This window comes from Salvelinus fontinalis, chromosome 22 (genome assembly GCF_029448725.1).
Source record: "Salvelinus fontinalis isolate EN_2023a chromosome 22, ASM2944872v1, whole genome shotgun sequence".
Lineage (NCBI taxonomy): Eukaryota > Metazoa > Chordata > Actinopteri > Salmoniformes > Salmonidae > Salvelinus > Salvelinus fontinalis.
The window spans coordinates 3,428,671-3,442,004 of record NC_074686.1 but is presented as its reverse complement, the minus strand read 5'-3'; the positions used below and the strand labels follow the sequence as shown (position 1 = coordinate 3,442,004).

General features: G+C 42.8%; 2 protein-coding genes across 2 annotated transcripts; one reads left to right on the top strand and one right to left on the bottom strand.

Moving 5' to 3' along the window:
- Window positions 1-1,410: 1,410 nt before the first annotated feature.
- LOC129819564 (prostate stem cell antigen-like) lies at window positions 1,411-3,658 on the bottom strand. Its single transcript, XM_055875917.1, has 3 exons — window positions 3,258-3,658; window positions 2,836-2,955; window positions 1,411-2,019 (listed from the first exon to the last, which is right to left on the bottom strand). Exons 1-3 carry the CDS (start codon window positions 3,307-3,309, stop codon window positions 1,808-1,810), a joined length of 384 nt encoding a protein of 127 aa, XP_055731892.1. The 5' UTR covers window positions 3,310-3,658; the 3' UTR covers window positions 1,411-1,807.
- A 1,989-nt stretch (window positions 3,659-5,647) lies between these two features.
- LOC129819563 (N(G),N(G)-dimethylarginine dimethylaminohydrolase 2-like) lies at window positions 5,648-13,218 on the top strand. Its single transcript, XM_055875916.1, has 6 exons — window positions 5,648-5,933; window positions 7,189-7,818; window positions 8,033-8,221; window positions 9,041-9,160; window positions 11,745-11,888; window positions 12,218-13,218. The coding sequence occupies exons 2-6, from the start codon at window positions 7,534-7,536 to the stop codon at window positions 12,332-12,334; spliced, it is 855 nt and encodes a 284-aa protein (XP_055731891.1). The 5' UTR covers window positions 5,648-5,933; window positions 7,189-7,533; the 3' UTR covers window positions 12,335-13,218.
- The last annotated feature ends 116 nt before the right edge of the window (window positions 13,219-13,334 follow it).

Sequence of the window (13,334 nt, the reverse complement as noted above, 5' to 3'; positions counted from 1 at the left end):
AATGCAGTTGGCATCTGAACAGAAGTGCAAATAAAAGAGAGCAAAAAATGTACAAGTGAAACATTTAAGTACAATGTATGTTATTAAGTGGGATGTATAAATGTGCCATGAAGGCAAATAGCAAGTACAAATGGAAATTCTAAATGTGCAACGGAGGCTAATTGAAAGTGCAAGGAGGCATGCAACTGAAATGCAGCAGTGAGGTTACTGAGGTAGGCATGTACATGTACAACTGAATTACGTCCTTAATCAGATTTTGCAAAGCAATGTCAGAGTCCAGTAGTACCGTGAATAGTGCAAAGAGAGTAGTGCAACAAGGTCCCTGAGAGGCAGTACTAAGATGTGGGCGGGTGCCGTGCCACAGAGGTCAGCAGGGTTACAGTAGCTGGAAAGAAACTGTTCTTGAGCCTGCTAGTGTGGGAATGTAGAGACCTGTACCGCCTGCCTGATGGTAGGAGGGCAAACAGTTTGTGGCATGGATGTGAAGGGACCTGATGATGGTCGCAGACACCGCTTGCGCTGGAGGTCTACGACGGCAGGGAGCTGGGCACCGTGATGTGCTGGGCGGTTTTCACCACCCGTTGCAGGGCCTTCCGGTCAGCCACGGAGCATCCGCCAAATCACACCGTGGCGCAGCTAGTCAGAATGCTCTCGACCGTGCAGCGGTAAAAGTTCACCAGGATCTTGGGAGACAGGCGGGCCTTCTTCAGCCTCCTCAAAAAGTACAGGCGCAGCTGCGCCTTTTTGACCAGGTTTGAGGTGTTGAGGGTCCAGGAGAGGTCCTCAGAGATGCAGACACCCAGGAATTTGAAGCTGGGCACAAGTTCCACCTCAATGCCATCAATGAGAACTGGGGCGTGGCTGCAGCTTTTAGACTTCCTGTAATCCACAATGAGCTCCTTGGTTTTCTTTGCATTGAGGGCCAGGTTGTTGTCAGCGCACCATGCAGCCAGGTAGGCTGACTCATCATGTAGGCTGACTCATCATTGTAAGTGATCAGGCCTACCACCGTGGTGTCTTGACGATGGTGTTGGAACCGTGTGCAGGAACGCAGTCCTGTTCTTCTTTTAATGTTGTCTTCCCTCCTACTCAAACTCATCGTCATTTGAAAACATATTTTAAATGTTGTTTTTTTTAAATTTCTTCCTACTTTTAATGTATTCTTTCTTCGACGTATTTCCTCCCTTGACTTCAACTTCCATTTTAATCAAAGGCAGTTGCATTTAACCTAGATCATGGTGTGGACATTGAATCAATGACATTTCATTAGATCTCTACAGAGGATGTCAATCAACTTAGTATGAGACTGACATTTCTTTTTGACTTCTTTTGTATGTTTCAATCACCCTGAAAAGACACAGTCATTTCTTAATTCACGTAAAGAGATCGACATTAAAAGCACAGTTGTTTTGTTTGTTTGTCTGTTTATTAATTGCTGCCAGTCATTTTCCAACAAGGTAATGTTAAATATAACACAGTTGAAAAGTCTAAACATTAGAAAGCCATGTTGACCCTTATTTAAACAAAGGATCTTAACAAAGTACCATTACCATCAACATGTGGATTATGTTTTGTCTCTAGTTAAATTGTCATTAAAATAGTGTGATGTGTATGCGTGTGTGTGCGTGTGCGTCGGTGTCTATTGTATGTAAGCGGCTCATGTAAACGAGGCACTGTCCGTTTGTCACACTGTGTATGTCTATAATGAGATTGTTTTGGTTAGTGGGATTCACGCCATGACATATATAAGTTGTGCATGTTACGGTATGATTGTGCATTTTCATATCAAATGCAACAAGTCAGTATATCAGCCCTGTATGAGAGAGAGAATAGGCAGGATGCACAGTGCACCTCCCCTCCAGATGGGGGCAGCATGGGCCATAGCCCCGTTGCACAGGTCAGTGTCACAGCAGTTGTTGTGGTAGGTGAAGTTCAGGCCTGCAGTATGTTTCTCCCCAGACAGACCACATTGGGAGGGAATGGCACAGCTCTTCTCATACAGGACCAGACGCAGGGAGCCTACAGATGGGAGAGAAGGGTAATGCCAATAGTACTCAAAACACAGAATGAGTTTAGCACTACTAATAGTCAGTTAACCCATACTTGGAGTTGGATCCATACAGTACAGTATACTTTATTTCACTTCAGTACGTCTAGGCCTATTTGTCAGTGCACTGACTGAAATAGAGGCAAGAGGAGATGACAGTGTAATTGCTAGACTGACAGACATTGGGACGTATTAGAGGCTAAAACAAAACAATTGGCCCACCAGGAGTCAGCGGATAGGCCACACCAGCTCTGCATTTAGAAAGGTGTTGAACACAATACATTCAACCACTGCAATTTACTGCCCTCCATTGAATTACGTGGTAAAAACACTTTAACAAGAAACACAGTGTCTGTGTTTTCAGAGCAGTCCCTTTCCTCTTGACCTCAGAGGCACACAGAATCCTGTATCCCACCCAATGAGCGCACAGGCTATTTTTGTTGTTGTTGATCATTTGAGGGCGTCACAGGAATTAGGGAGCTAACAACTGGCTTGATGAGAGATGGTGGTGACATTTTACATTTTCACCTAGTTTTTTAAATACCTAGTAGGAAGGCAAGTCTAGGCAGGCATAGTGGACCATAAAATATCTCCCACACTTAACTCTTCAACTTCAGTTGACGCAACACAATTGCAGTGCCACTCAAGTTTGTTATTCCATCCAACACACAATCACGGAACATAGGTTTAATTGTATTTGTCATTAACACAGTATGTCATGCCAACTCCACCAGAAACCCAATACTGTCCCCAATGCCCACACACGCACACCCACAGTATGCACTCACCTCGCGTCCCCACTGCGGTGCTAGCTAGGCAGCGCTGTCCAGCAGGACACTCCTGAGGGAACTTGAGGCAGTCCATGGGAGAGATGGCAGGAAACACACATGTGTAACAACAAAGAGGTGCTAAGAAAGAAGGGGACCAACATACATTAAGATGATGTATCAATTATAAGATATACATCATACTAATGGGGGTAATAACACTAAAATTGCACTGAAGGTGGAGGGACAAAAAGACAACTCAGCACGAGAAGTATTGCTTTTCTCCTAAAACTTTTGGCTGACTAGCTTATGTGTCATTATTACCTCCTGCTATTGCGATATGGGTCGATTCTAAAAAGACAATTGTCCTTGTTAAACAAAAATACTTTGTCATATTGAATTGTGTATTCCTAGGCATTAACTAACCTCCTTTTCTTACATACCTGCCAAAGGAAGACAGCACAGGAAAAGAAGAAACAGTTGTGGATGAGACATCGTAGAAGTCCTAGATCCTTTGGCACTTTGGAAGATATTACAAACTCTTCAGTTATTTTGGGCAACGCCCCTGCCTAATATCTTCAGCCTCTCTCTTCTCTCAACACCACTAGCAGATAATAGGGAGCATGTCCCATTCAATTCCCAATTGAATTTCCCTTTCCTTCCTTCCAAGTCAGCATCAAATCCATCCAACTCTCAGTCTTTATCTCCCGGTCAACTACACGTATTTTCCTACTGTATTATTTCCCTCTCTGATAATGCAATAAGTGACCAGATGTCATTTGTATTGTCCTCAAATGGTCAGTTGTAAATTCCCTCAATCTACCTCCCCATGTCTGGTCCTCTTTATTTCTGACCGACCAGACACATTGGGAGTCAAGGTAACCACCCAAAACTCTCCTAATTGAATTTGGATGGTAACCGTGTGATGCTAACACACGCTCCCAGTATAATTGGTCAAAATCTGTCTAAAAGGGAGATTTACAGAGGTCCTTCCTTTAAGGCAACAACTGAATGTGGTGGTGATTTATATTGTACTGAATCAAAAATAACAAGGGAAGTTATACATCATGTCCATAATGAAGTCTAGACCCACAGATGTGGATACAGAAGGCACAGTAAAAAGAGTGAGGGGATGCGATGTATGTGTAACCTACAGTATAACATGATGCATTTTACACAAGACTAGTTCTTGCTGAGAAGCTTTTGCATTCAATTTATGCATTCGGTTTATGCATGAGATAATAAAGAGAAAGAGGGAGACAGACAGACAGACAGACAGACAGACAGACAGACAGACAGACAGACAGACAGACAGACAGGGAATGACTAAGAAAGAAAAAGAGTAAGTAAGAGAGAGACAGACAGACAGACAGACATACAGGGAATGACTAAGAAAGAAAAAGAGTAAGTAAGAGACAGACAGACAGACAGACAGACAGACAGACAGACAGACAGACAGGGAAGAAAGAAAAAGAGTAAGTAAGAGAGAGACAGACAGACACACATACAGGGAATTACTAAGATAGAAAAAGAGTAAGTAAGAGACAGACAGACAGACAGACAGACAGACAGACAGACAGGGAAGAAAGAAAAAGAGTAAGTAAGAGAGAGACAGACAGACACACATACAGGGAATGACTAAGATAGAAAAAGAGTAAGTAAGAGACAGACAGACAGACTGAGAGAGAAAGTAACTGCATTATCCATAACTCCCTAACGAGTGCCGTGAGGTGAGCAGGGAGGATAGTCAAGTGACAGGAGTCTTGTGATAGGGGCGGGCTAAGGCCGGATAAATTGTTTACCAGTCATTAAACACACCATGTACAGCCAGCCTTCCTGAAACCCACTCCAATGTGGATAAATATTAGATAGGCTAGGGTCACGTTCATTAAGCACAAAATGGAAGAAAATAAACAGTGTGAAACAGGGAGGCACTACATGAACTTGTCCAATAATAACTGCTTGTTTTTTAGTTTTCTTTTAGAAAATGCTTTGCTATCGGAAGGGAGGTTACAGGTTTTAACTAGTTGGCTCATGCTAGTGCTGATGCGTAGAATACAGATCCTCCTCCACTGTATTTCAACGGGATGTTTTGTGAGGGCTGGAGTTGGGCTGACAGATGGTGTTCTTCGTTAATCCTGTCTATGTCCGCTGTGTGTGTGTGTGTGTGTGTGTGTGTGTGTGTGTGCGTGTGCGTGTGCGTGTGTGTGTGTGTGTGTGTGTATTGCGCTCTGTCTTTGTCTCTCTCTCTCTCTCTTGTCATCAAATTAACATGTAAGCAATTTTTTTTTTCTGACTCCCAATCAAATCTGCAGTTGAATATTTTGACCGTTTTGATTTCATTAACATATGCCAGTTGCTAGACGAACATTGCACTGTCCCGTCTGCAGGTCACACTCCTTCTGTCACTAGCGGGTCTGTTTGAGTGTGTTTAAATTAACCAGAGATGATTATCTCAAATTTGAGACTGAGTCATGTTTATCAATCTATGGCCGAACCTCGGAAGTGTGATAAACCACAAGCATTGATAATAAATTAGAAACCTGTTCTTAATTCTCCAAGACAAATATACATGTTGCCAGACTATGTTGTGTAACTCCATCATATCTTTCTCTTGGACCCACTGCATGGTTAAATATATGACCAATATTGCAGAAAAGACAGGATAATTTTTCGCAAAGACTAGACTCCAACAAGACACACACACATAAAGACACAAAGTTGAATAGTCAAGCCTATTGCGTCTATAAAAAAAGCTCTGAAAGCGTGCGAAGTAATAATGTGACTATATACAATGTAACATTGCGAATTGATATAACTGTTGACGTTTATCTCTAGAATGGGCGGATACAAATTTGGCGAGGGAGCGGGGGTGTGGCACATTTGGAAACAATTAATCAGGGACAAAATATGAATCCGGTGTCATAATCTCTTCGAAAACCACTTAAAGTCAATCTGCATAGAACTAGTTTACGTTACAGCAACATTTCAACTGGTTTGGGCAACATTTTATGAGGAGATTAGCTGTCAAACTTTACTTTTAAAGTGACAGAATTCCGAATCATTTGCGAGTTGAACTCTGGTTGATGAATTCCGTTCGAGCTGCACTTTCATACAAGGTAAGAAGCAACTCTATCGTGATAATATTCTACTTTTCTCCTTGAGCGGAGGGAATTAGGACGGGTGGGGGAGGGGATGAAAGGGTGAACAGGGCGCCGGGTAAAACGGGTAAAGGGAAATGTAGAAGAGAAGATAATAACGGGATAGGTTTGGAAATTGAAAGAAACTGAGAAAATATGTCTTTAATCGTATGCCTGACTGAATTTGATTATCCTCTGTAAAAGCAATAATAAAGTAGGCATACATCTTAACATTGCACTGGGCGTGATGAGCTCTTGCAGCCAAAGATGTCAGATGCTTTTCGTGTAACTTGTTTGGCTACTCTGCAGATGGCTGGCACGGGATGATTAAAAAGGCATAACAAAATTAAATACATTTGAGAAATAGTCCTAAATCTAGTTGTATTCATTTGATTGAGGTTTAGGTAAGTTACATTCCTAAAAATCTATATTGAGAGACATCACTTTTAGTTTGTTATTGTCTGATAATTACTTTAATGCTGCCGTGAATGGCTATTTTCTATGAATTATCCAGAATACACTAAATGTAGGTAGCATCTGAACATAGAGGCACAACACGTGTTGCGTCAAAATGTTAGTGGGGTCAACCTGAAATTGCTCGACATTCTGGTTTAGCAAACTCGTTTGCCTAGCAGGGAGAGCAGTCGTTTAAGCAAATATAACATTGACGCTGGGTGGATGAAAATAAAGCAGTGAGTGTCTCTAAACTGTAGCCAACGAGCTGATTGATTTGCCATTGCAAGACCGTTGTAGGATGTTGCGCTCAAATAATCTGCCCTTGAACAATGCAGCTCTTGTCAGCATTCTCCAGTCCACTCTGTTATCTGTATTAATTCTGGTTCAATTTGACACAAGAATAGTGTCTCTATGAAATAAGTTAGAAGTTACATTACAAATGATTGAGTTATTATTTAGGTTGTCTAAATAATGTATTCAATAGCAAATGGTGGACACTGAACAGTTGCGATTATGCTGGGGGGGTTTTTTCTTCATGCCAACTGTCCAATGCCAGCAGCACCACAAATCAGACCATTGTCTCGCTAAGGAAAATATCTTATGTTCCAGACAGAATGGGTAGCCCTACTATATGTCCTACAGTTGAAGAGTTAAATACGTGCAGTAGAGCAGACACAAGTGATCACAGGAACTTTCATCTAATGAGTCACTGAGCATGTACAAACATGCTTTATCCTTCTCACCAAAAGCCCTCAAGAATTTGTCTCTCTCCTTTCAGACTGAAACTCATTTACCTCCCTGGAACTTTGCAGTTGGTATTGGAGTGGCTAATCACTGAAGTGGAAGAACAGGGATGAATACTTTCTCCTGTGTTTTCCTGCCTGGATGACAGACTCCCCATAGAGTTGCTGATTTGCTCCATCACATCCCTTTAGTGTCAAGCTGGTCTTGCCATCACACCTTCTCAAACAGCTGGGAACACACTGACAATTGTCACCCACTCATCTAGTGGCAAACACACTTTCACTGTTCTGCCTTGTAGTGGCAGTACACCAATACTAGCCCAAAGCCAGGGTACTCCCACGCCTTCGCACACACACCGTCTCTTTCTCACACACACATTATGGCGAGCGCGTTGCCGTATGGCTGCTTCACCCACGCCGTGGTGCGGGGCATCCCAGAGACCTTTGGGAAGGTCGATAATGAGGAAACCACGACGGACCTGGCTAAGGCACAGCGTCAGTTTGGGGTGCTGACGGGGGCGCTGAGACAGAAGGTGGGGCTGCAGCTCATAGAGATCCCTGCAGACCCGGAGCTACCAGAGAGTTGGAGGATAGAGGATATAGCTGTGATACAGGGAGACACGGTACTCATCACCAGGCCATTCAAACAGCAGAGACGCAGAGAGGTAAACACTGACCACAACTGAGAAAAATACTTATCTGTATCGCTGACTTAATTTAACCTAAATGAACGCGATTTGTGTGTTGTGAATCAATCCATTAAACGTGTTGTAGTTCTGTCTCAATTATTGATTTATGTTTTAATTATAGATTAATGTTGCAGTAGAGTCAGTTTGACCTCCTCTCTTTCTCTCCCTCCCTTTCTCCTCTCTTCTTCAGGCTGAAGCAGTGAGGAGGGTGATGTCTGAGCTGAACCTGACAGTGGTGGAGTTGGGGGCAGAGGAGGGAGGCTCCGTGGGGGCCACGCTGGAGGGCAGCGACGTGCTCTTCACTGGCAGGGAGTTCTTTGTGGGCATCTCCTCCCACACCAACCACAAAGGAGCTGAGGTGCTGGCTGACACTTTCAGAGTGAGTATAGCTTGATTCCTTTCTCAAACCACATGCGAGGACAAAATCCAAAGACCCTCCAACCTTCTCCTCAATGTGTTCTGAGGCAAGCAAAGAGGACATAAAGAATCTAGGAAAGACTAATTGGGACAGAGCCCATGTGTTGCAGCAGAGATGAGCAGGTGGCTTTTGTATTATGAGATTCATGGCTCAAAGACAGCTTGCTCTTCCATCATTTATGTCCCCATTGGTCAGGGATGGTGGTGATCATACCAGGAACCCCCTTGAGATTTGATATGGTCCACAGTAGTGCCATTAGTATTGATGGCTTCCTCTTGCTAAGTGCATTTATGGCAAGTTATGTGTGTGTATATCTGTCCACGTGTGAGTTCACTTGTGTGAGAAAGCGACAGATGGGAAAGTATGAATCTACAAAGAAAATGCATACTTAATTTTCTACCATGCTCCCGTAAACTAGACAAAATTTGATTTTTCAGTCAGGTCTGTGTATTTTAATGGACTTATAATGGTCGTTAATACCATAACCTGTTGGATTTTGATATTCAATATCACTCAGGGTGTGGTGTGCAAACTACACCATTGTGTTTGTCTGTCTGCTTTCCTGGTGTTGCTTTACATGCAATATTTACAGAGTATTTATTATCTAATCTATCTGATGAATTACTTGATTTGATGTCCAAGTACATGACCATATTAAAAAGTAATTCAAAGATAAATAATTTTCTTTGGGTCCCTGTGTACACAATAAGAATAACATTGTAGAATCTACAACATTTTATAGGCCACTTAATGTTCTTACCATCTCTGTCCTCGTTTTAGGACTTTACTGTGTCCACGGTGCCAGTGTGTGAGGGAACTCGTCTAAAGAACATATGCTCTATGGGTGGTCCTGATACTATCATCATCAGCAACAGTGATGGGGCCAAGAAGACCCTCCGGGTGAGTGTGTCAGAGAGAAAGATGGTGAACTAATATACTGTTGAAGTCGGAAGATTACATACTCTTAGGTTGAAGTTATTAAAACTCGTTTTTCAACCACTCCACAAATTTCTTGTTAACAAACTATAGTTTTTGCAAGTCGGTTAGGACATCTACTTTGTGCATGACACAAGTCAATTGTTTACAGACAGATTATTTCACTTATAATTCACTATCACAATTCCAGTGGGTCAGAAGTTTACATACACTAACAGGCTGACTACACCAGCGCGAGCATTGCAAAATAAATTTAGAAATCTATATTATTCAATTGCACCACACGGCTTGCGCGCACCAACGAGCGTCTGCGTTGCCAAGGTTAAAATAGAAGTCAGTTCTATTCGTGACGCAGATCGCGCTGCAAATCCTGCCTCTCCCATCTCCTCATTGCTTTATAGAAGCAGGTACCCACGTGCCATCTCCTCATCGGTTATACCCACGTGGGTAAGACGAAATAAGTCAGTGGCGGTAATGCACCTAATTTAGAAAGTTGCCAATCGCAATATAAAGTCCAGAGAAGAAAAAGCCTGGAAGGAGGAGAGATGACTAGAAACGATTCAGATTACCGTTTTATGTGTGGATTAATTGTCGGATTAGAGGAATTTGTGCATTTCAGGTAAAATAACAACTCAATGTTTATGTCCCAGGACAAATTAGCTAGCAACAGCAAGCTAGCTAAATAGGACAAATTAGCTAGCTAGCTAAATTGCCATACATTTAATGCTTTTCGATCTGTCCCCAAATTAATGTAATTGGTTCAGAGTTTGTTTTGGTATTTTAACCTGCGTGTCGTGATCGCGTTTGGTGTGGGGGGGACAAAATATATTTATGCACGATGGCGCACGTGCGCAGCTGGTTTGGGTTTTGTAAGTTGACTGCTTTTTAAACAGCTTGGAAAATTCTAGAAAATGACATCATGGCTTTAGAAGCTTCTGATGGGCTAATTGACATCTGAGTCAATTGGAGGTGTCCCTGTGGATGTATTTCAAGGCCTACCTTCAAACTCAGTGCATCTTTGCTTGATATCATGGGGAAATCAGCCAAAACCTCCCACAAGTCTGGTTCATCCTTGGGAGCAATTTCTAAACGCCTGAAGGTACCACGTTCATCTGTACAATCAATAGTACGCAAGTATAAACACCATAGGACCACGCAGCCGTCATACCGCTCAGGAAGGAGACGCGTTCTGTCTCCTAGAGATGAATGTACTTTGGTGCGGAAAGTGCGAATCAATCCCAGAACTACATCAAAGGACCCTGTGAAGATGCTGAAGGAAACGGGTACAAAAGTATCTGTAGCCACAGTAAAACGAGTCCTATATCGACATAACCTGAAAGGCCTCTCAGCAAGGAAGAAGCCACTGCTCCAAAACTGTCATTAAAAAAAGCCAGACTACGGTTTGCAACTGCACACGGGGACAAAGATTGTGCTTTTTGGAGAAAAGTCTGGTCTGGTGAAACAAAAATAGAACTGTTTGGCCATAATGACCATCGTTATGTTTGGAGGAGAAAGGGGGATGCTTGCAAGACTAAGAACACCACCCCAACCATGAAGCACAGGGATGGCAGCATCATGTTTTGGGGGTGATTTGCTGCAGGAGGGACTGGTGCACTTCACCTAATAGATGGCATCATGAGGAAGGAAAAGTATGTGAATATATTGAAGCAATATCTCAAGACATCAGTCCGGAAGTTAAAGCTTGGTCGCAAATGGTTCATCCAAATGGATAATAATGACCCCAAGCATACATCTAAAGTTGTGGCAAACTGGCTTAAGGACAACAGTCAAGGTATTGGAGTGGCCATCAATCCTCAATCCTATAGCAAATTTGTGGGCAGAGCTGAAAAGGCGTGTGCGAGCACGGTGGCCTACAAACCTGACTCGGTTACACCAGTTCTGTCAGGAGGAATGGGCCAAAATTCACCCGACTTATTGTGGGAAGCTTGTGTAAGGCTACCTGAAACATTTGACCCAAGTTAAACAATTTAAAGGCAATGCTACCAAATACTTATTGCGTGTATGTTAACGTCTGACCTACTGGGATTATGATGAAAGAAATAAAAGCTGAATTAAATAATGCTCTATTCTGACTTCACATTCTTAAAATAGTGGTTATCCTAACTGACATAAAACAATTTTTATAAGGATTACATGTCACGAATTGTAAAACTAAGTTTAAATGTTGTTGGCTAAGGTGTATGTAAACTTCCGACTTCAACGCTACATTCTGCTTGCCACAACCAACTGCCATTCAGACATGCAAAGTGATCGACTGAAAATTCTCCGTCTCCAGCCCAGTATTTATGTCACTGCTCAGATGAATAATGTAAATGATAAAGCAAGCTTTGTTGGGCTGTCTTTAAAATGTCATTGTGTTGTTTAGAGCCCTATTAGCCTACATTACCCAAGTGTATTTGGTCCCCATCCGGAAATGATTGGCTCTTGCCCAGTTCAGCTTCTCCCTGTGTGGGCTACTCAAATGTGAACAGATCCTGGCCCCTGCTGTCATGTTAATTTTGTTAGCACCGCCTCTGTGTTTGTGTAGATGATGGAGCAGCTGACTGATCACCACTACGAAGTGCTCACGGTCCCGGATGGTGCAGCAGCTAACTGTGTCTATGTCAGGGGCCCCTCCAAAGTGGACTACCTGCTTCACCCGCCCACTGAGGAGTGCCTTGACAGTGTCCCTGTGAGTGAACAGCTGTCTTTAGGCAACTTTACTAAGCTATACTTTTTTTATATCCACCGTATTGGGTCTTTGGCATATAAGAGAAACAATTTTATTTTCAATACAAAATCCCCCTCCACTCAATCCTAAATGTGCCATAATATAGGCATTAATTTTCCACCCTGCTGCAATACACCATGAAATAATCACATGAAGTGCACTCATATAGAACAAGGAACGCAAGATGAACAGCAGGCGAAACACAAAAGCTTGTCAAGGACATCGGCCGAAGCTTCTCCCCATAAATGGGAATGTAATAAAACTGTATTCTCTCCACCCCCACCCCACAGGCTTTCCAGAAGCTGACAGACTACACCCTCCTCCCTACAGCGTGCAGCGAGGCCTCCAAGCTCGGCGGCCATCTATCTTCATTCTGCCTACTTATCAATAGGAAGCCACAATTCTGAATACCCTGCCCTGCTCCCATAGTAAACACATAGGCCTTCATTGGCTATAGGAAAATACAAATGTGAACATAAAGAAAATGGCCAACTGTTGGGCCGGGGGCTAAAGGGAAAAGTCTAAACTGTGTCCTTGGGACATCCCAACTCTGACGTCACCCCATTTTGAAGTTGCCATTTTAAAACTGTTACGGTAAGGGCTAAGGTTAGAGGTATGGTTAAGGATAGGTAAATTGTATGGTTTAGGGTAGGTAGGGACGTCTCAAGGATCCCGGATAGCACTAACTGGGGCTAAAGAGGGTTCAATGTGCATATTCTGCACAACTGCTCTCCCTTCTGTGGAAAGAGTGCAGTGTGGCTTGAGGAACTTTAATAGGCTCTAGATTTGAAATGTAGGCGTACTGTATACGGGCCCGGCTCTACAGATGCTCTCTGGAGACAAAAGCATAGCCAACTCAGTTTTATGTCCCTATATTATATAACAAGACTTGCTGCGATTATCCAAAATGTCTAATCCATCCTCCGAACCACACTCTCTGCGCTCAAGAGTAAGTAGGCTGTTACGTTGCGGCCATAGAAATATAATCCATAGAAGGGACTTGCCACCTCTAACCCTGGCAATTTGACCGGTGAACACATGGGTACACTCAGAGTGGCTGCCAGTCCTGACTTAAATGGGCACGTTCGTTGTATGGATTCTGTCTATGGTTGTATAGGCCTTTTGAAAATGTCGAAATACAATCGTGGGGAAAAAATAGTTTGTCAAGTAAATTAACAGTGGTGACCTGTCATTCAGGGCAGGTAGGGCAGAGCACTTTTGTTGTTGCATGTTATCATTTTTCAAACAATGTTTAAAAAAAAAAAAAATTGAGTAAATAAAGCTGCATACAAACATGGTCTCTCTTTTTACTTTCTTAAGGCATATCCAAAATGCAGGTGTTTCAGCCTAGCTTTCTGTGGTGTAGGGACAGCCCATGGAAAATACAGAGCGTAGGGGTTGGTAAGC